This window comes from Megalobrama amblycephala, linkage group LG1 (assembly GCF_018812025.1).
Source record: "Megalobrama amblycephala isolate DHTTF-2021 linkage group LG1, ASM1881202v1, whole genome shotgun sequence".
Classification (NCBI taxonomy): domain Eukaryota; kingdom Metazoa; phylum Chordata; class Actinopteri; order Cypriniformes; family Xenocyprididae; genus Megalobrama; species Megalobrama amblycephala.
This window is the reverse complement of record NC_063044.1, coordinates 36,665,845-36,686,151: the sequence shown is the minus strand read 5'-3', so window position 1 is coordinate 36,686,151 and position 20,307 is coordinate 36,665,845. Positions and strand designations below refer to the sequence as shown.

General features: G+C 36.7%; 1 protein-coding gene across 1 annotated transcript in view; it reads right to left on the bottom strand.

Moving 5' to 3' along the window:
• Positions 1-11,050: 11,050 nt before the first annotated feature.
• The window catches only part of LOC125245621 (GTPase IMAP family member 8-like), a 35,154-nt gene continuing 25,897 nt past the window's right edge, over positions 11,051-20,307 (bottom strand). The window contains exons 3-4 of the mRNA XM_048156291.1: positions 18,053-18,682; positions 11,051-12,228 (exon numbers count right to left, since the gene is read on the bottom strand). Coding sequence (XP_048012248.1) covers positions 11,252-12,228; positions 18,053-18,682 — 1,607 coding nt within the window. The 3' untranslated portion in view covers positions 11,051-11,251. The remainder of the gene's footprint in view (positions 12,229-18,052; positions 18,683-20,307) is intronic.

Sequence of the window (20,307 nt, the reverse complement as noted above, 5' to 3'; positions counted from 1 at the left end):
AAGAGTTCACAAAAAAAAAAAGCTTCATAGCATGTTAACCATATTAGTATGCAAAGTTATTTAATGCCAACTAAGTTTTGGTTAACCTGTTGACTGAAGACCACATTAGAAAGAATAGCAATAGTTTAGCATGCTAAGCAATTACTGTGCTAAGCTAACTAGCATAAGACAACAAACACAAGCAAGGTCACATTCAGAGATGAATATCTCGGAAATGGTAGTGAATATCAAAAATCTGTTCAGTCATTTCTGTGCGGCTCGGTCCAAAGATCATCTGAGCTGATTTTGGACAAAATTGACCAAAATTTGTAGGAGGAGTAGCGAAAAAACTGTTTTTCATTTACTTCAATATGGCAGACAGGTACATTTAAGGAAAATGACAAATGATACATTGTCGGAATCGGCATAAGCCAGGGAATAAAATGACATGAAGCATACACATTTTGGAAAGTGTTTTCAAAAGTTATAAGCGTTTTTGAAATAATCATTACATCTGTGGAACAGTAGGTGGCGCTGTGCTGAAACTTCTCAGGTACCTTCAGGACCTTCTAAAGGTCATACATACCAATTTTTGTGAAGATATGTCAAATTGTTTAAAAGATATCGCAATTTATGACAAAATTCAAAATGGCGGACACGTGATTCATCCAATATTGACAGAATCGGTATCGTCGGATTCGGCATGATCCAAGGAATCCATAGACACCAAGATCTTGATTTTCTGACAAACTGTTCAAAAGTTATTGGCCAAAATAGCCATTTTTCATATCTCATGACCTGTAGGTGGCGCTGTTCCCAAGTTTGGCATAGACCCTCAGACCATGGTTCTGATGAAGCGTACCAATTTTTGTTTCGATTGCTCAAAGTTTGGCCGAGATACAACCTCTATACTAATTTTGGGTCGACCTCGTTAACTTCGTGACATCATAACCTTTGAACAAAGATGAATAAAAAAAATCTGTTCAGTCATTTCTGTGCGGCTCAGTCCAAAGATAATCTGATCAAAGATTGGACAAAATTGGACAAATTTTGAAGGAGGAGAAGCGAAAAAAACAAATACTGTACTTTTCAAAATGGCCGCTACTGTAATGGGTGGAGACTTAATGTAAGAAGTTGAATAGCATCAGCATGAAGAGACGAATCAGATGAACTAAATTTAATTTTTCTATGACAAACAGTTCAAATGTTAAAACCGTTAGAATGTTGAAATTTTGAACTGGTGGTGGCGCTATAGAGTTGGTTCTAGAGACTCCAAATTTGGTCCAATCACTATTCATGAGCATCTCTACAACTGTGCCAAATTTCATCATTTTCTCATGTTCCGTTGATAGGGCTGCCATAGACTCCCATTCGGGAGGAAGAATAATAATAAATATAGCTGCAAGCAGCAATTCGGGGCCAAGCCCCAGAAGGGGCAGTAGCGCAATACGGAGCAGGTAGAGCAAAAACAGCAGAAATTGAATGTTCATGCAGAACAGCTGGTTCAGAAGGACAGGTGGAAATGAAATGAAAAATCAATAGAAGTTCAGATGAGTATGAACACAGAATGAACTAAAAATACTTGTATCTAATTCAAGAGGAATAAATATTAGTACAATGCTTATTTGGATAAAAAAGGAATCAAAATGACTCATTACACACAATTGAATAATGACCACCCAACACGGGATTCGAACCCACGACCTCCAGGTTCAGCGTCCATTGCACATCTCATTGCACCACTGTGAAGGTGAATATTGGCACAAATGCCGAAGTTCATTAGTTCATGTGAAAATGAACTTAAAATGAAGAATTTTAATAAAACTGCACTGAATGTTATATTTAATAACTTTACTTTAGATCATTCTGCAGCTCATCATGCTGTAGCGCAATACAGAGCAGGAAGAGGAAAAACAGCAGAAAATGAACAAACATGAAACAGCTGGTTCAGAATTATGGGCGAGAATGATCTCAGAATGTACAGAAGCTTAGATGAAAATGAACACAGCATGAAACAAAAAGCATTTATTTCTAATCCAAGAGGCAATAAAGGAATCAAAACACACTTTTTCATAAAACCCCTCCACACGGGATTCGAACCCGCTATCTTTGGGTACTGGGCTCTTCAGGTACCTGGCTTTACACATTGAGCTACTTCATGACACATATTCAACCTGCCGTGGAAGAAACCTTTTAGTGTAAGAAAGAATTTACAAAAAAAAGCATTACTTGGCATGCTAACCATATTAGCATGCTAAGCTAACTTAATGCTAATGAAGCTCATGGTTAACTTGATAGCTGAAGAGCCACATTAAAAAGAATGACAACTGGTTAGCATGCTAAGCAATTAGCATGCTAAGCTAACTAGCATAAGACAACAAACACAAGCAAGGTCACATTCAGAGACAAATATCTTGGGAACGGTAGTGAATATCAAAATTCCGTTCAGTCATTTCTATGCGGCTCGGCCCAAAGATCATCTGAGCTGATTTTGGACAAAATTGGACAAAATTTGTAGGAGGAGTAGCGAAAAAACTCTTTTTCATTTATTTCAATATGGCAGACAGGTACATTTAAGGAAAATGACAAATGACACATCGTTGGAATTGGCATTAGCCAGGGAATAAAATGACATAAAGTATACATGTTTTGGAAAGAGTTTTCAAAAGTTATAAGCATTTTTGCAAAAAAACTTATATCTGTGGAACAGTAGATGGCGCTGTATTGAAACTTCTCTGGTACCTTCAGGACCTACTAAAGGTCATACATACCAATTTTTGTGAAGATATGTCAAATAGTTTAAAAGATATTGCAATTTATGACAAAATTCAAAATGGCGGACATGCTTTTCATCCGATGTTGACAAATTCTATATCCTCAGATTCGGTATGGCCCAAGGAATCCATAGACACCAAGATCTTGATTTTCTAATAAAGTGTTCAAAAGTTATTGGCCAAAATAGCCATTTTTCAGATCTCATGACCTGTAGGTGGCGCTGTTCCCAAATTCGGCATGTAACCTCAGATCATGGTCTTGATCAAGTGTACCAATTTTTGTTTTGATTGCTCAAAGTTTGGCCGAGATACAGCCTCTATAGCAATTTTGGGTCGACCTCATTAACTTCATGACATCATAACTTTTATTTTACCCATAGGGAAAAAAATTCTGTTCAGTCATTTCTATGCGGTTCGGTCCAAAGATCATCTGATCAAAGATTGGACAAAATTGGACAAAATTTGAAGGAAGAGTAGCGAAAACACTGAATACTGTACTTTTCAAAATGGCCACTACTGTAAAGGGCGGAGACTTAATGTAAGAAGTTGAATAGCATCAATATGAAGAGACACATCAGATGTACTAAATTTTATTTTTCTAGGACAAATGGTTAAAATGTTATAACCTTTAGAATGTTGAATTTTTGAACTGGTGGTGGCGCTATAGAGTTGGATCTAGAGACTCCAAATTAGGTCCAATCACTATTCATGAGGATCTCTACAATTGTGCCAAATTTCAACATTTTCTCATGTTCCGTTGATAGGGCTGCCATAGACTCCCATTCGGGAGGAAGAATAATAATAATAAAAGGGAAAACGTACAATTACAATAGGGGCTACAGCCCCTTCGGGGCTTGGCCCCTAATAAAAGGGAAAACGTACAATTACAATAGGGGCTACAGCCCCTTCGGGGCTTGGCCCCTAAATATAGCTGCAAGCAGCAATTCGGGGCCAAGCCCCAGTAGGGGCAGTAGCGCAATACGGAGCAGGAAGAGCAAAAACAGCAGAAATTGAATGTACATGCAAAACATCTGGTTCAGAAGGACAGGTGGAAATGAAATGAAAATCAATAGAAGTTCAGAGAACGAACACGGAATGAACTAAAATACTTGTATCTCATTGAAGAGGAATAAAGATTAGCACAATCCTTATTTGGATAAAAAAGGTATCAAAATGACTCATTACACACAATTGTATAAAGGAACCCCACACGAGATTCGAATCCACGACCTCCGGGTCCAAGGTCCATTTCTCATCTCATTGCACCACTGTGCAAGTGAATGTTTCCACACCTGCCGAAGTTTATTAGTTCATGTGAAAATGAACTCAAAATGAAGAATTCTTATAAAGCTGCACTTTAGATCATTCTGCAGCTCATCATGCTGTGGTGCAATACAGAGCAGGAAGAGGAAAAACAGCAGAAAATGAACAAACATGAAACAGCTGGTTCAGAATTACGGGCAAGAATGAACTCAGAATGTACATAAGCTTAGATGAAAATGAACACAGCATGAAACAAAAAGCATTTATTTCTAATCCAAGAGGCAGTAAAGGAATCAAAACACACTATTTTATAAAACCGCTCCACCTGGGATTCGAACCCACTAACTTCGGATACAGGGCTCTTCAGATAACTGGCTTTACACATTGAGCTACTTGAGGATGCACATTCAACAGACTGTGGAAGAAACCTTTTAGTCTAACAAAGAATTCACAAAAAAAGCATTACTTAGCATGCTAACCATATTAGCATGCTAAGCTAACTTAATGCTAATGAAGCTCATGGTTAACTTGATAACTGAAGAGCCACATTAAAGAGAATGACAACTGGTTAGCATGCTAAGCAATTAGCATGCTAAGCTAACTAGCATAAGACAACAAACACAAGCAAGGTCACATTCAGAGATGAATATCTTGGGAATGGTAGCGAATATCAAAAATCCATTCAGTCATTTCTGTGCGGCTCGGTCCAAAGATCACCTGAGCTGATTTTGGACAAAATTGGACAAAATTGTAGGAGGAGTAGCGAAAAAACTGTTTTCCATTTATTTCAATATGGCGGACAGGTACATTTAAGGAAAATGACAAATGACACATCGTCGGAATCGGCATAAGCCAGGGAATAAAATGACATAAAGCATACACATTTTGGAAAGTGTTTTCAAAAGTTATAAGTGGTTTTGCAATAATCATTACATCTGTGGAACAGTAGGTGGCGCTGTGTTGAAACTTCTCAGGTACCTTCAGGACCTTCTAAAGGTCATACATACCAATTTGTGTGAAGATATGTCAAATTGTTTCAAAGTTATTGCAATTTATGACAAAATGCAAAATGGCGGACACGTGGTTCATCCGATGTTGACGAATTCGATATCCTCGGATTCGGCATGGTACAGGGAATCCATAGACACCAAGATCTTGATTTTCTAATAAAGTGTTCAAAAGTTATTGGCCAAAATAGCCATTTTTCAGATCTCATGACCTGTAGGTGGCGCTGTTCCCAAATTTGGCATGGAACCTCAGATCATGGTCTTGATCAAGTGTACCAATTTTAGTTTTGATTGCTCAAAGTTTGGCCGAGATACAGCCTCTATAGCAATTTTGGGTCAACCTCGTTAACTTCGTGACATCATAACTTTTGAACAAAGATGAATAAAAAAAACCTGTTCAGTCATTTCTGTGCGGCTCAGACCAAAGATCACCTGATCAAAGTTTGGACAAAATTGGACAAATTTTGAAGGAGGAGTAGCGAAAAAAACGGAATACTGTACTTTTCAAAATGGCCGCTACTGTAATGGGCGGAGACTTAATGTAAGAATTTGAATAGAATCAGCATGAAGAGACGAATCAGATGTACTAAATTGTATTTTTCTAGAGCAAATGGTTCAAAAGTTATAAACTTTAGAATGTTGAATTTTTGAACTGGTGGTGGCGCTATAGAGTTGGTCCTAGAGACTCCAAAATTGGTCAGATTTCTAGACATGACCATCACTACAAGTGTGCCAAATTTCATCATTTTCTCATGTTCCTTTGATAGGGCTGCCATAGACTCCCATTCGGGAGGAAGAATAATAATAATAAAAGGGAAAACGTACAATTACAATAGGGGCTACAGCCCCTTCGGGGCTTGGCCCCTAAATATATGTGTGTGTGTGTGTGTGTGTGTGTGTGTGTGTGTGTGTGTGTGTCATGATCATGAGTTGGAGTGCCCCGTTTAGCCACCAGAGGGCACTCCAACATGGACACCTCCTGGACTCATTATCCCATGTCATTGCACCCAGCTGTTTAGTGCTTGCTCATTAGTTCTGTCTATTTAGTCTCAGTTGTTTCTGTCTTTGTTTTTGGTTTGTTAATCTATGTTACATGCACTTTTGTACCTCTGGCTTTCTGTTTTTGTGGACTGCTTATGTGAGTTTGACCCTTGCCTGTTTTGGCATATACGACTTTGGATTACCCTACAATAAATGCTGCACTTGGATTTGAACATCTTGTCTGTGTGCTAACATAACGTGAGTGTGTGTGTGTATGTGTATATATATATTCTATTTAGATCATTTACCGCCCGCCCGCTCCACTTTCATCATTGATAAAGGTCTTTTATTCATCCAACAAAACAATAACATGAAATCAATAAGAAGATTTCAAGAAGAAGCCATTTCCCAAACCATCAGTTCTCAAAACAAAGACACATTTCTCAAAACTTTAACAATGACAACATTTGGTAGCAAAACTGATGACACACCAGTCAAAATCTGAGAGAGTTGAATGAATAAATTACAAGGAAGACCAATACACTGCTATAGTACTGTATATACTGTAATGAAATTTAGCCAAATGTGCAGAGGATGCTGAATTTACTTTTACTGCAATTGACAGTATACTGCATTGTGGTGCATACCAAGTTCATACTTATTTGTGCATCTGTACATTTCATTCTTAATGCATCTGTACATTTATTTTTGTGTAGTAGACACTGAGCTTCAAAATAATTCCTGAATCCCAGTAAGAGGTATTTTTGTTACAGTGTTATATGAATTGATCTCACTAGTGTTCACTGGGCAGTGCAGTAGTCTGTGTATTTGTTATGTTTTGTGTGTCAACTGAGGCCAAAGTTCGACTTTGTCAGACAAGAATAAGTTTTTGACTAGAACATTTTATTTTGACCTGGAAGTTTGAGCTTTGTGCAAGTTGGTGTTTAGTTTTGAGATTCTGTTTATACAAACCCGATTCCAAAAAAGTTGGGACACTGTACAAATTGTGAATAAAAACAGAATACAATGATGTGGAAGTTTCAAATTTCAATATTTTATTCAGAATACAACATAGATGACATATCAAATGTTTAAACTGAGAAAATATATCATTTTAAGGGAAAAATAAGTTGATTTTAAATTTCATGGCATCAACACATCTCAAAAAAGTTGGGACAAGGCCATGTTTACCACTGTGTGGCATCCCCTCTTCTTTTTATAACAGTCTGCAAACGTCTGGGGACTGAGGAGACAAGTTGCTCAAGTTTAGGAATAGGAATGTTGTCCCATTCTTGTCTAATACAGGCTTCTAGTTGCTCAACTGTCTTAGGTCTTCTTTGTCGCATCTTCCTCTTTATGATGAGCCAAATGTTTTCTATGGGTGAAAGATCTGGACTGGACTGATCTCCTTTAGTGATACAAGCTCAGACTCATTTAGAATCTTTTGATGTTTTTCATATAGTGCCTTTACTTGGTGCCATGACGGATACTGAAATCTTATTTCATTTTAAACAGTATATAGATGACTACTTTCTGGTAATGCAATATTTGTGTACACAATTGTGTATGTCAGGCCATAAATCTCCAAAAACTATGCATGGGCGCTTGCTTTGGTGTTGCCACCTCTCATAGACCTCATGCCACCCCTTTGCCACCCTATAAATAATTTTCTAGATCCGCCCCTGCATTGACCTTGTTTTTTTCTGTTATTTGTTTGCTTATTTATTGTTGCACTTTTATTTTCTTAAAGGTGCCCTAGAACATGTTTTTAAAAGATGTAATATAAGTCCCCTGAATGTGTGTGTGAAGTTTCAGCTCAAAATACCCCATAGATTTTTTTTAATTAATTTTCTTAACTTGAGCTCGCGCTTGCCTTGAACAATGCCTAAACTACGTTTACACAGCTAATATAACCCTCAAATGGATCTTTACAAAGTGTTCGGCATGCATGCGTCGGATTATGTGAGTATTGTATACTGTTATATTGTAACATCTGAATCTGAATGAGTTTGAGGCTGTGCTCCGTGGCTAACGGCTAATGCTACACTGTTGGAGAGATTTATAAAGAATGAAGTTGTGTTTATGAATTATACAGACTGCAAGTGTTTAAAAATGAAAACAGCGACGGCTCTTGTCTCCGTGAATACAGTAATAAACGATGGTAACTTTAACCTCATTTAACAGTGCATTAGCAACATGCAACATTTTGAAAGACAATTTACAAATATCACAAAAAATATCATGTCAGTTATTATTGCTCCATCTGCCATTTTTCGCTATTGTTCTTGCTTGCTTACCTAGTCTGATGATTCAGCTGTGCACAGATCCAGACGTTACTGGCTGCCCTTGTGTAATGCCTTGAACATGAGCTGGCATATGCAAATATTGGGGGCGTACATATTAATGATCCCGACTGTTACGTAACACTCTGTGTTATGTTGAGATTCGCCTGTTTTCCGGAAGTCTTTTAAACAAATGAGATTTATATAAGAAGGAGGAAACAATGGAGTTTGAGACTCACTGTATGTCATTTCCATGTACTGAACTCTTGTTATTCAACTATGCCGAGATAAATTAAATTTTTCATTCGAGGGCACCTTTAATAATTTAAACCCCTAGAGACTTAAAGAAATATTTTGTTTAATATATTTTTAGACTCCTTTTATTGCATCCTTGTGCTGGAATGTAACGTTTATAAAAGCTACTTAAATTTTCAAATTTAACTAAGATCTAGGGCCCTATAATACACCCGGCGCAATGCGACGCAAGGCGCAGCGCAAGTGTGTTTGCTAGTTTGCGTCCGGCGCCGTTCGCGTTTTCCCGTTCAGCGCCACGTCCTTAAATTAGTAAATGCATTTGCGCCAGTTAGTGCGCCCATGGGCGTGCTGGTCTAAAAAAGAGGTGTGTTCAGGCGCATTGCCGGCGCATTGCTATTTTAAGGAGCTGAAAACAGACTGCGCCATAGACCAACTCAAACCGGGTCTAAAGTCTAAAGTCAATGGCGCAATATTTTTTTGTTAGAGCGCGTTGGTAGAAACTGCGCCTCTGGGCGCGTCCACAGTGCGCGTTGACTTTGCTTATTACACACAGGGATGCGCATCACACAAACATGCCAAATATTAAAAACAAAAGGATTACAGTGTAAAAGAATATTATTGTGCAGGCTACATAAATATAAAAATGTAATGATGAATAGTCATTGCGTGTATTAGAATTAGGCTACCTATTTTCAATTCAGCCTATTACTACTTATAATGATGAACGAAATTGGCTAATTAATTGAACAATCGTACCAATACACACACATATATATTAACTGACTCATCGCGCGGAGCTATTTGAAAGCCTGCATCCAAGGCAGACGACTGAAAGATTGACTGGCCACTTAACAGGTAATTTCAGCTTTTCCGCCAACAAATTCCGCCATGTAAATATCAATCCGCCATGGCGCGAGCGCATCTCGCTCTTAAAGGGAATGGGAGATGACACTCTTATTGGTTTATTGAACATTACGCCCATTACTCATTAAGAGAATAGGGACAACCCATTTCAAAAATGCGCCCCGGCGCACAGACCGTTTTTCCGTCGTTAAAATAGCAAAAGTGGATTTGGACACGCCCTGAGTGCACCTGCGCTGTGCGCTTTACACTTTGCGTTTAGATCGTTAAAATAGGGCCCCTAGTCCTGGTTTAGTCTAAGCCGTGTCTGTGAAACTGGGCCTTAATGTTTTTGTTTAATTTGGTTCACTTGAAGAATTTTATTGTGGGCTCAAATGAAATAATTTCACAGTAATAATATTCAAACATTATTAGCATACTAAATATTAGTTTATAAACTTAAATGCCAATTTAAGGAAGTCGGATTCTGCAAATAAAATGAGTTAACCTGAGTTTAAATGTAGTGCAACTGTGCTGCCAATATTTTACCATTAATTTACGGGACAATTTTTACATAAAAAAACCTGTTAATTTTACAGTTACTGTTAATAAAACAATAATTTGCAGGTGATGCTGCTGCCAGTTAATTACTTCAAATTTACAGTGAATAGTTTTAAAGTGCAGGATATGATAGTTAAATGGTACAAAACAGTGTGAACAGTGTGATTAATAAGGCATATAATAAGTAAAAGGCATTAGTAGAGATGAGTTATTGTTAGACAAATGAAAATCACAACATTCTGAAAACTCAATTTATTTTGTGACAGTACAGTACAGAAGCAAATATAAAAAGCAATTGGGAAATCTTGTCTTAGCGAAGTCTTGCCTGAATCTCCTTTTATTGTATTACGAAAAGCAACTACAATTAAAGGTAAATCGGTGAGAAGTCATCTTCTCTCTAGAAAATCAAAAACCTGCCTGAATCACAGGCCATCCGAATAACCTAACCCTCAATATCCCATGGCCATACACTACAGAGAAAAAAAAATCATGGTAGTCCAAGTACACATTATGTATAGAACATATTCCTAAGTCAATAAGAGGAGATAGGATGAATAAGCTTATACAGAGAGAATTTGATTACATTGATTATTAATGTTTAAATGTTGTTGTTTTTTTTTTTGTTTGTTTTTTTGTAATTCTTTTCATTGTTTCAAATATATTGTTAATTTTTGGTTACAGATTGTTGCTGATTTTGGATATTTTATTTTAATATATTGTGATGTTATAGATTCTATTAATAATATTGATTATGATTATAATTTCCTCTCTTATCAGGTAACCTAATCAGGTAACCATGTCATATGACTAATTGATTGTAGAAGAGGAATTAGATCATGTCTGTTTCTCCACACCCTGATGAACTGCCGCAAAGACTTGAATTATTCCTTATTCAAAGGGCACTCGGATATAAGGATTTTCAGCCCAGCAGCACTCTTTGCATTTCTGGTTTTATGAACAAAAAGAAAACCGGTAACACTATAATACTTTATTTTAAGATTCAATTCTCACTTTTAACTAGTTGCCTATTAGCTTGCATATTACTTGGATATTGGCTGTTTATTAGTAATTATAAAACACATATAAATGCCTTATTCTGCATGGCCTTACTCTACATTCCTTAATCCTACCCAATACCTAAACTTAACAACTACCTTACTAACTATTAATAAGAAGTAAATTAGGACTTTGAGGCAAAAGTTGTAGTTCAGAGTGAATATGTGTTCCCTATACTTGTGTTCCTGAAAAAACATTAGAAAGAAATGCTCAAAAGTTTGAGTTTTAGTGTGTCTGATCATTAATGAGTTTCTCACTGAATCACACACAACTTCTGTCTTAATAGTGTCTGTGTCGCTCTGATTGCAAGCTGAATTGCCTTCGGATGTTTGATTCCTATGCTCACAGCATCATTCATGGCACTCTCTTTCTCCTCTCGGCTTATGAAAGGCTTTCCCAGGAATTGAACTACAGCTGCTTTGAGCACAAAAATCATATTCTGCTCAGATTCTTGTCGAGACTCCTCTACTAAACCCCAGAATATTTTCTGCCATTCTGTAAAAATGCCCCCTTTCTGCCGTTTTAACTGCTTCACTTTCTCACACAGTTTCTGCTTCTGAATCTCCTGAAGGCATTTCTCTGTTCCCTCAAACAGGTCATTTGTAAAGTGTCCTCCATTTTCTGCCACCATCTTCTCTATTTTACTGACCAAATCTCTGCTTTGTGGGAAACTGGCAGAGTTGTTGTTCAGACAGTGTAATCGGTTTCCACAACTCTCTACGAGTTTTTTGAGATCTGGATCGCTATCCTGTAGAAACTGATCAATTGTTTTATTTTCATTCTCTAACTGATCTTCATGGGTAAAGATGATAATGGTGTATTTTTCTGTCTGTTCTCCAAACACTTCTTTCAGCTTCTTTATTGTATTTTTCTCCTCATCAGTGAATGTAGCTAGTTTTATGACAATTATAAAGGCATGTGGTCCAGGAGAGGATAATATAATGCATTTACATATTTCAGTAATAATTTTCTCTTCACTGAGTTCATTATCATAAAGTCCAGGTGTGTCGATCACTGTGATCTTTTTACCAAACCTCACTGTAGTTTCTGAATGACAATGTTTCGTCTGAGACTTTGAACTGACCGTTGATCCAAACACTTTTTTTCCGATGATGGTATTTCCAGTGGCACTTTTTCCAGATCCAGTTTTTCCCAGCAGAACCAGCCTTAGATCTTTCTTCTCAGGAATCTGAAGGTCACCCTGATCTTCTGCTGTAGACTCATTCGGAGCTACAACACAACAGGAAACTAAAATCACTCATCACATCAGTGTAAAATTATAATTAAACATTCTCTAACTGCTCTTCTCTTTCAAAATCGGTGTTATATATAGGCCACATAAGGCTCTTGTAGATGCTCTGAACTCCAGCATGACAAATATTAGTGCTTTACATTTAACAGGCTTTTTTTTTCAGTTTAACGCATTAAAAATATATAACGCTATTCATTGATCCATATAAGGGTAATATTAACAGAAACCTGATTTCCAGGTTATATTTATGTTTACAGTTAGATAGGGGACTTTCAACAATGTATGTAAAAAAGAGGTGGGAAAAAGAAGCTAATATAAAGATGAGCGAAGATGACTGGTCGAATGCAGGACACTATCTACCACCTCTAACTCAGGTTTGTGGAGGGAATTCATATTTATAACCCCTAATATAAAAATGGCACAGAGTAACAATCCTGAACATGGTCAGTGTTGAAGAATGTGTGGTAATATGTCTGCTGGTCAATTCCATATCTTCTGGGAATGTCCTATTATTTCTTCGTATTGGATAGAGGTGGTGAAGGCAATTAGGCCAATATTCGGCTCAGAGCTCGAGTTTAATTTCAGTGTTATATATTTAGGAAATCTACCATCAGGGCTAAGAAAGACAGATAGATACTTGTTACAAATACTTTTAACAGGTAGCAAGAAAGCAATAACCAGAGTAAAGATTCCCCGACAATTGCTGAATGTATAGAAATAATTAAGGAAATTTACATTATGGAACATTTAACTTTCTCTCTGAGACATGCCCAAAAGAAATGTGAAGCATATTGGGAAAAATGGATATCTTATCTGAATACAAATTGAGATGTATATGTCTTTAGTTATATGTCTAAAGTATTTCCCCCCCTTTTCTTTTCCTTTTCTTATCCATTTTATATGATGTTGAGCACTTATGTTAACCTATGGTGATTTTGCCTGATGACCCTTGGTCTGTCTGTCTGGTTTTCTTTACCTTTTTTTCTTGTCAAAAAAAAAAAAAAAAAAAAAAAAAAAAAAAATATATATATATATATATATATAACACAATTAATGTAGCATCCGTTTTTCTCCGTCATAATTTGGCAAGCGTTACATCATATGATCACGCTCTAATTCGCGCAAATGCTTTTAAACCATTCAAGCACCACAAGACAAACAAGAACGCCCTGTCTGTGAAAGTTATATCATATAAGCACTCATGTGCATAGAAAGACGCGCACCAGTATCGAGATTATTTCTTCCACTCTTGAACGAACAATAACACACTGAATTATGCAAAAATGCCTAACAAATGGTACAAAGTTTATAAAGAAGACCTTGTCCCTCTATTTTTGGAATCTTTAAATTAGACACTCAAACATGCAAAATGTCCGCCCTAGAAAGAGGCCATGATAACAGTCATACCAAAGGAAGGTAAAAAATAAAGATGTTGTGAGATTATGTGAGTCTTATTGCCGAATTTCCATTTTGAATGTTGATTATAAATTATTCACATCTATAATCACTAGAAGATTAGAAACCTTCCTCCCAGACCTGATAGATGAGGACCAGACGGGTTTTATAAAAGGTCGCCAAACGCAAGATAACATCCGGCGCACATTACATATAATTAATGAAGTCAATAAACAGAGCATCCCTACAGCCTTAGTAAGTCTTGACACGGAAAAGGCTTCTGATAGAGTCAGCTGGAATTTTCTTTTTGCGGTTTTTAAAAGAATGGGTTTTGATAAAACTATCATTAAATGTAGACAGGCCCTGTACGATAAACCAGTGGCTAGAATTAAAATAAACGGCGACTTAACAGACAGATTCGAGCTCTTCAGAGGGACAAGGCAGGGATGCTGTCTGAGCCCCTCCCTATTTGCCTTGTTTATAGAGCCTTTGGCTCAATGTATAAGACAAAGTAATGAACTTAAAGGAATCACAGTCGCTAAGGATGATCATAAGTTAGGTCTCTTTGCAGATGATATCATCATATACCTCAGCAATCTGGATTATCCGTTTCCTAAACTTTTAACGTTACTGAAAGATTTTGGAGGGAAATCTGGGTATAAGTTAAACATTTCAAAGACCCAAGTCCTTTGTATAAAATATAGACCAGCTGACTCAATTAGACAAGCTTACCAATTAAAATGGTTTTCAGGAAAAATAAAATATTTAGGTGTTTATCTGACTAGAGAACTAAATACATTATATGAGGCTAATTATAGTAAGATTAATGAAGCTATACAAAAAGATCTGACAAAATGGGCAACACTAGTAATGGATCTAAGTTCAAGGATAGAGGTGATAAAAATGAATGTGTTGCCCAGATTATTCTACTTATTCATTTCACTGCCAATTTGTATACCAAATACTCAATTTGATAAATAGGATAAACAAGTGAGTAGATTTATTTGAAAGGGGGCAAGACCAAGGGTTAAGCTCAAAACTCTACAACTAGAGAAAAAAAGAGGAGGACTTGCTCTTCCAAATTTTAAAGAATATTTCCTAGCTGCCCAGTTGAGATATATACTTTATTGGTGTTCATCAGAATATTACTCCAAATGGAAACACATTGAGCTTAACTATGGAACATGCCAACCACAAACAAGACTGGGTGAGAAAACAATTAACCAACTTATAGAACCAAATGCTATAGTAGATACAACAATTAAGATCTGGTGGGATTTACAGAATGAATATAAAATGGAGGGTGATTGTAAATTGTTGATCTGGCCATTGTACTCTCCAAAATTCAGAAGTGGTCAGATGGATAGCACATTTACAAGATGGACTGACAAGGGAATCACTGCAGTGTGTACATTAACAGATGGAAAAATGTTTAAATCTTAAACACTTAAACAGTTAAAAAAAACCCCAAAGGTGTTGGAGACTCTGCGGGGATGTCAATGTCAATCATTCCCATGTATTTTGGACATGTACAAAAATTCGCCCATACTAGGAATCTATTGTAACAGAAATGGAGAAAATTTGGGGTTACAAAATACCGAATGATCCACAGACTCTGTATTTAGGCCTGTTAACTAAAGATGTTATTAGAGGGGAAGACATTTACCTATTCAAAGTGATGCTGATAACAAGTAAGAAAGTTATAACGAGGAACTGGTTGAAAAGTGAGCCTTTGAGTCTGGACCAATGGAGGAATATCATGGAGGAAATCTTTGCAATGGAAACAATGACTCATGACCTGAGATTGGAAGCACATAAATGTAAATTATGATGGTGGAAATGGACCAGCTATGTAACTCACTCAAATGTATGAAATGGGAGATTTGTATTTGTAGTACCCTACCAATTGTTATTTGGTTCATTGTGAAAATTCAAAAAAAGTAAAAAAAAAAAAAAAAAAAAAAAAAAAAAAAGACTGATAATCCTGAATTAACTTGAGTGGTAAGAAAATGAGATGCGCGTCAGATCCGCGTCATGTTAGAAGTCAACTGTTAGACAGGAAAGAAGGGCACAGGTAAATATGAAATTTATAATAATAGTAGGATTATGTGAAGATTCATTCAAGTTCTAATATAATCTAATATGATTTCACAATCCTCTTTTTCCCTTTTCAACACCCCATTTTCAATATCATTCAATCTGATTGCTGAAATCTGATCAAATTATTTTTGAACAATTGGACCCAGAACTTTTCAACTGTTCTTGGGTCATGGAAGAGTTTATACTTCATGCGTGTTCACTGATCGTGAGGTCTAAATACCCTTCGAAACGTATAAATCCGATCACTCAAACCACTTCAGGAGGTGGTCTGGGACGCATTCCAGTCAAAACTGAACAGGTCTAAATGTATCTGGTTGTTGAAACCACATATGTAAATTTAACTCCTCCCAAAAATAATAAAAAATAAACATGCGAGCGCGTGTTATAGGCTAAACATGATATGACAGTGCTACTGCATCACGATCACGCAACGCCGCATATGAGCAGCTGAGTATCAATTCAACTCGATGCGCAAACTGCCGCAAATGAAAATCACAGGCACTCAAAACACAATCATCTTCATTAAAGGCAATGAGACTGAATGATCTTACCAGTGCTGATGCCACTCTCTCTCCTATTGCGGCCTTTGATATTTAAATTAGCTCAATAAAATGCAGCTACTATATAGCTACGCTATATGCAGAACTCTATGAAATCTGCATATAGCGCGGGAATTGAAGATCGGATTTATATCCGTTTTGTAGAGACACATTTATGTAGCCAAGTGTAAATGCAATCGTTTTTTGAATCAAATATCTATCCGATCAGAGAAAACGCATTAAGTGACCAGGTGTGAACAGGCCCTATGACTGTCAATACTCAGAAAAAGTACTTTTTCTTAAGATTAGCATTTTTGTTTTGCATTATTCATGTTTTCTCACTGAATTACACATCCTCTGTTTTGCTACTTTCTTCTATGCCCTGTTTACAGGTTTTAAAGGTCCCATGGCATGAAAATTTCACTTTATGAGTTTTTTTAACATTAATATGAGTTTCCCTAGCCTGCATATGGTCCCCCAGTGGTTAGAAAAGGCGATGAGTGTAAACTGAATACCTGATACCTGATAACCGAATACCGAAAACCTAGGTATTTTGCTTTGCCTTTGAGAAAATGAAAGTCTGGATGTACAAATGAACACCGAAGTATCTTTTTAGTTCCTTCATCCGAGCCTATGAAGAAACAGTGGGTTAATTTTATTTTCTTTGGTAATGCACTGATACAACTTCCAAGTTTTGTATGTCTGTGCCACACATTTCACCGACGACCGTTTCCTCAACGTGGGCCAATACAGCCCAGTTACTGTCACTAATGTAAAGGTAGACAGCATCAAGTGTGTGTGTGAATACACACACTGTAACGCGAGTGTTGTACATTTCTTTGTTGTTTGGATAATCGTTCTGCTGTTGGTGTTATGGCACACACGAAATCCACATTTGATGCTTGATGTAATTGTAATAAGAAAGATTGTAAAGACTTTTAAGATTTATGAAATATAAAATATGTAAACAAATAAAAGATGTTGGCATGGTAGCACAATTTTTTTCACAACGGCACCAATCAAAAAAGGTATTTGTAACAATGTCAGAGGTCTGACTAATTTAGTTGTGCTGGTTAGTGTCTATAGATGATAATATATATATACAGCTCTGGAAAAAATTAAGAGACCACTTAACATTGATTTCTGAACTTGGAATGGTCTCTTAATTTTTTCCAGAGCTGTATATATATATATATATATATATATATATATATATATATATATATATATATATATATATATATATATATACACGATAGCAAATCAGATCACCATGAAAAGCCAACAATGTAGGCTAGCATTAGCTACATGATAATAACTGTAGCAGCATACATAAACAAACCAACTAAAGTGCTGTAGGCGCTTCTTCATCCGGATCAGATTCTGGGTCAAACTGAAACGCTTGAAGGACTGCGTGTCTACGAGCCATTGCAATACATCCACTTTAAACATTAGCGTGGTACATGGTACAGTGGCCGCAAGCTGGTTAAGGCCACACCCACCCTCCACCTTGCCCCACCTCTCTCCTCCTCATTAGCATTAGCATACAGACCCAGAAACGGCACGTTCTGAGGAAAGCTCATTGTGGGACTGGCTCATAGTGGCTGAAATTCTGCACCAAGGCTGAATTTCAGGAAAGAGACTTCAGATACAGTACTAGGGACCACTTAGGCCTATATAAATGATCCAAAAAGTAGCATGTCAAGGGACCTTTATGCCTGACCCATCATGTATCATTGAAGTAATTTACACCAACAAAACAACTTACAATTGATCATCTGTTTCATGATAAATTTCCCTCTGTTTTCCAACACCATTCCTTCAATCTTCTGCAGTAGTTCTAGTTTCTGATCATCTGATTTACTCTTGTTATTTAAACAGTGAAACTTTCCTTCACATTCTGTCACCAATCGTTGGAGATCCGCATGATCATTGCTTTGTAGATGTTGATCAATGGTCTCATCAAGATCCTCCAGTTCATCTCCACGTGTGAACAGAATCATGATGTACTTCTGAACTTCAGAACCAAATAAGCACTTGATATAATCCAGGATCTCTTCCTCATTTTCCACAGGTTCCTCTAGAGGAACGGTGAGCAGAACTGCGCTGAGACCTGCTGAACATCGAGAAACCAGCTGCTGCTTCATCATCTCCAGCTGCTCTTTATTCAGATCTGGATCCAGTAGGTCTGAACACTCAATCACATGCACCTGCTTCTCACTGGTCTGAGTTACTTCTTCACAAACTTTAGCTTCATTTATCTTCTTATGTTTTTGGACTTTAAACTTCTTTTCTCCCAGTATAGTGTTTCCAGATGAGCTTTTCCCAGAACCGTTTCTGCCCATTAGAAGAATTCGGATCACTGGATCATCTGGACTGAAGCTGCTCGCAGACATCTCTGAAAGACACAGAAAATAAAGAATACGACTGTAATAATAAGTCAAAAGTCAAAAACCCAGTGTTAAATTAACTCTCCTCAGTGTTTGTGTCCACACTACAGGGTGTTAAAACACTGATGGTAAAAACACTGATAAGATGTTTACATGACATTGATGTACTAAAAACAGGCAACAACATTGGTAAAATGATCCCCGTTCACACGGATCTGCGCAAATGACTAAAAGGGCTGTATTATGTATGCCAGGCCAGTCACTTTGTCAAGAAACATGTTTTTTGTTTATGTTTTTCTATTTTGTTATTTATGTTGTTGGACTATTGTTGTTTTTAAATGTACTATACAAATAAACTAAGCACCCCGCGAACACTTAATACATATGCGTGAACATGATACACATGCGCATGACATCACCGTTTTCAGAAAAAAACTTTTCTTTTGATTTGCAGTGGTTCTTTTTGAGTCAGACGTGCTACTTTGGCTTGTCCACACAACTAAAGTTCGATTCAGTTTGATTAGTGAACCGGCTCGACTGGTTATTCTGCTTACTGGTTTCAACCGGCTCAAAAGAACAATTTGTTCAAGAAATGAACATCACAAATAAGCAGTCACCTTCCACCTCACAATTGTAAGGTCACGTTGATGTATACCTCTCTACTTACCTGGCTCCTTATCTGTTGGTCTCGTGACTGAGATTCCTCACCTTCATCCAACTAAATTCATTAAACCTGTCATAATTCAATCTACTCACCTGTTTATTCTCCCACTTTCTGCCACCTGCAATAATACAACTTTTTGAACTGTATTACCTGTGTTGTCTCCTTCTGTCAGTGACAGAAGACCAGACCAAATAAGGATGGATTCAGCAAAGAATTTAGCAGAAGTGATTCTGTGCTCCATCTACCAGAGCAGCCGTAAAATGGAATTATATTTGGGGGAATTCTTGAAATATAACTTAAAGTGATAGTTCACCCAAAAATGAAAATTATCCCATGATTTACTCACCCTCAAGCCATCTTAGGTGTAAATGACATTCTTCTTTCAGATGAATACAATCGCATGTACGGTACAGTCCAAAAGTTTGGAACCACTAAGATTTTTAATGTTTTTAAAAGAAGTTTCGTCTGCTCACCAAGGCTACATTTATTTAATTAAAAATACAGTAAAAACAGTAATATTGTGAAATATTATTACAATTTAAAATTAACTGTGTACTATTTGAATATATTTCACAAATTTATTTATTACTGTGATGCAAAGCTGAATTTTCAGCATCGTTACTCCAGTCTTCAGTGTCACATGATCCTTCAGAAATCATTCTAATATGCTGATCTGCTGCTTAAGAAACATTTAATGTGTACAATTGTACAAAATATTTGTGTACAATATTTTTTTTCAGGATTATTTGATTAAATGCTGTTCTTTTGAACTTTCTATTCATCAAGGAATCCTGAAAAAAAAGTACACAACTGTTTTCAACATTGAAAATAATCATAAATGTTTCTTGAGCAGCAGATCAGCATATTAGAATGATTTCTGAAGGATCATGTGACACTGAAGACTGGAGTAACGATGCTGAAAGTTCAGCTTTGCCATCACAGGAATAAATTACTTTGTCAAATATATTT